This window comes from Cyprinodon variegatus, unplaced genomic scaffold, assembly GCF_000732505.1.
Source record: "Cyprinodon variegatus isolate N-32 unplaced genomic scaffold, C_variegatus-1.0 Scaffold96, whole genome shotgun sequence".
Classification (NCBI taxonomy): Eukaryota; Metazoa; Chordata; class Actinopteri; order Cyprinodontiformes; family Cyprinodontidae; genus Cyprinodon; species Cyprinodon variegatus.
In genome coordinates, this window is record NW_015150549.1 from 692,154 (window position 1) to 695,631 (window position 3,478).

Consider the following 3,478-nt stretch of genomic DNA (forward strand, 5'->3'; position numbering starts at 1 on the left):
TTAAATTAATATTTATAAGTTGAAGAGAATCCATTTCATTTTTGTAACTTCCAGTATAAGGGAATATTTGCTCACTGTTTTTTTAGGTTCTCCATTAGCTCAAATAATGGACTTTATTTAAACTGATTGATATACTTGTACAGATATTTTTATAGACTACAAGTTCAAGTCAGACTTAGGAGTCACAGTTTGGCATCTTGTCAAGTTGGGACATCCATTTGTCATAGTTATCCTCTTTTTAAAAAGTGTTGATTCGATTTTCTAACAATCCTAGGTATGATGGTGCAGTGGTTAAGAGCTAGACCCATTTAAGGAGGCAGTAGTCCTTGACCCAGCTGTCATAAGTCCCAACCCATTGTCCTTTGTTGCATGTTGTTCCTTCCTCTCTCACTGCCAGTCCTGTTTGCATAGTTTCAAAAATGCTAAAAGCAAAGACCACTAGTGCATAAAAACATCTTTAAAAAGAATGTGGACCATCTGGAACACAAATTACACACACAAACCCCTTTTTGAAAAAACAAAAAGTGTTTATTATGGATTTTTAATAGTTAATACTCAGCCAATCGGCAACATGGAAACAAAAAGTACCTTTATTGAAAAGCAACATTTTGAAAATACTGAAATATCACATGTAGGCTTAGTAATAAAAGATAAAATTTGTAGTCATGGTAAACAGAAATAACAATTGTGGTGTCTAATGTGGTGTAGTAAGGTTTTTAAAATGTGATCTATCTTGATTTATCTTTCTATAAAAAAGAATAAAATGGTGGAATCTGGGTTCTCATGTATAAAACATTGTGTGGAATACAAAATAAAAGTGTATAGTATGTACAGTATGCAAAAACCCAAAAATGGAGTACCCCATACACATTTGTTTTTTTTTTTAATCTTTATTAAACCAGGTGTACGCTGGTCAATTTCATTTATAAATCCCAGCTGTGTCTCAATTTTTTTTTTACCTAAGACTCCACATCATGCCCAGCCCTCTTTAATACAGGGTATTTAATTTGAAGTTGGTGTACGCAAATTTCAGGCCTAGGTTTGTACATGTGCAAGCTTTATAAATGACACCTCTGGTGTGTTGACGCTTGAGATCAGAGTTAGATAATTTTAGAACATAGTGAAGTTCCAGATGTTTCTGGGATCCCTTTACCGACTCCTAAAGATGCATGTAGAGGGTGAAAGATCTGGAGTCTAATTAATAAAGGTTTTATAAGTACATAAAATGGGCCTGAAAGTTGTGTATGTCATCTTCAACACAAAAGTTGCCATATAAAACAAAAAAAAGCCATGACAAATACACACACACACATATTTTATATATATATATATATATATATATATATATATATATATATATATATATATATACATATACATATACATACACACTCCATGCAGTAGTCAGTCTAGAATATATGAAAGATAATCCCCAGGATTTCTATCTGGCATGTTGGTACATAAAGATTATCAAAAAGTTTCAGTTTTCATAAAAAGCTGTGCTACATGGAGATGCGGCTAAAGCACACAACTGCAGGCATTTCTTTAGCACTTTACTTGGAAAAGTTGAAGTGGGCTTCAGTAACTTTTAGTTTTGGAGCACATAAAAATGCAAGCATGCGTATAAAATATTATATATATATATATATATATATATATATATATATATATATATATATATATATATATATATATATATATATATATATATATATAGTATGTTTATTTAGAAGTTGTAATTTTTTTAACCTGTAGCAACATTGCAGTACAGACATTAGTTCAAAAAAATTATTTCCTTCTCTTTAAAGAAAACAGTGTTTCATATAGCCTCACTTATTCTACTACCTGCTACTTAACTAACAGAGAAAGTTTATTTTAATCAGTTACAGAGCTTATTAGCTTTAAATTAATTACTTTTATTACAATTTCATACAACTTACTGTTTCATGAAAGCTTTGTCTCTAAAAATATTGTTTGCCAGACAAATTCTTGCATATTATTATTCAATATGAGCATGTAGAAAGAATGCTTTTCATATTTAGTCTGCAGTCTCAAATATTCAGTTCATTCAAAGGTAAAAATCTTTCAACATGTTAAATGAAATAAAAATCTGATAATGAAATTAATGTGCTATTTATCCTATGTGTCCATAGTTTTCTAAACACGCAACAAGCTCCAGCTTGTGAGCAGAAGAGTCACTGTTGGACTTGCAGACTGTTGACTGGCGAAGAACCAAGGGAAACATCTCAAAAGCCTCTGATCTGTCAGTGTCTGTGCCTTAACAAGGCCTCCACTTGAATGCAAAAAAAAAAAAAAGGTTAGAGAACTAATAAAGTTTAATCAAGGAGAAAAGCTACTATCATTGACTGTATAAGCAGATCAAACGTTTCAGATATAATCAGGTGATACATTTTTTTTTTACATAAGTGTGCTACTGTACAAAAGCAAGAAAAACCAAACATTTGAAATAAATTGAATATGTGTGTGTTTTGTTTCCCAAAAATCATTGCTCAAAAGGAAAACATTACATTTTTATGTTAATCTGTTAATGTTACTCTGAGCTCAAATCTGTATCATTTCCCCTCTAAATTTACGTTAACAAGACAATACTAATCAAGAATAGCCAATACAGAGACATGGATTGTATTTATTTCCCACCTCCTGTTTTTGACAAGCTTTGACTGTATCAATACTGATCTGCACCATAAAAAACAACTTAAAATATAGATAGAATAACTGCATTTTACATGTATATTCTGTCTTTTATTGATGGCATTAGGAGATGCAATCTCAGGGCATACTGTATGACTGCAAGAACAAGCACTGTATAATATGGTTTTACTAGTATATAACAAGCAAAGAAAGAAATATCACATATTACGTTAGTGCATCTTATACTTGATAGTAGTCTTTTCAGCATACCATTCATAAAAGCATCTGCTCTGTCCAGCCATATTTTCTTTAAGTACCGGTATTTATCTCTCTCACTTTCTCAAAAGGTGAATGAATCAGGGAATACCTAACTATTTGTGGAAAATACACTATATCTTTTTAAATAGCTCCCTAGATCTTTATACCTCCGCTTAGTTGATTTTTCAACACCTGATTGATACAGTAATTATAAATAGCCAACTTTTTAGTTTTTATCCCAGGCTTTAGTTTTAGAAAGGCCATTTCGCTATCCACTTTTGTTCCATGACAGATTACATTGGGACATAATCGACTCACACTGCCAACCTGAATCTCTATATAGTGGCCAATGTTGTTTTATAAAGTGGCTGTTATATGGAAAATGGTGTTTTTTTTCCTAAACTTTAGAAATTCTGTCAAATGTTAGTAGTGGTAAACAATTACATCTCTCAGTATGGATGTTTTTGGTTGTGTGTTTCTACCATCATTGAGTTAGCCAAGCTTTTAGGTGGAAGCCAGAAGTTTTTCAGGATTTTTTTTTTTTAATCAAGATTTATAGAAAGTAAAT

The 3,478-nt window shown here is 31.4% G+C and overlaps 1 protein-coding gene across 1 annotated transcript in view; it reads right to left on the bottom strand.

Moving 5' to 3' along the window:
• Nucleotides 1-1,701: 1,701 nt before the first annotated feature.
• LOC107084284 (arf-GAP with dual PH domain-containing protein 1-like) overlaps nucleotides 1,702-3,478 on the bottom strand; it is a 19,055-nt gene continuing 17,278 nt past the window's right edge. Inside the window, exon 11 of the mRNA XM_015374066.1 lies at nucleotides 1,702-2,293. Within this exon, the coding sequence (XP_015229552.1) occupies nucleotides 2,265-2,293 (29 nt within the window). The 3' untranslated portion in view covers nucleotides 1,702-2,264. The remainder of the gene's footprint in view (nucleotides 2,294-3,478) is intronic.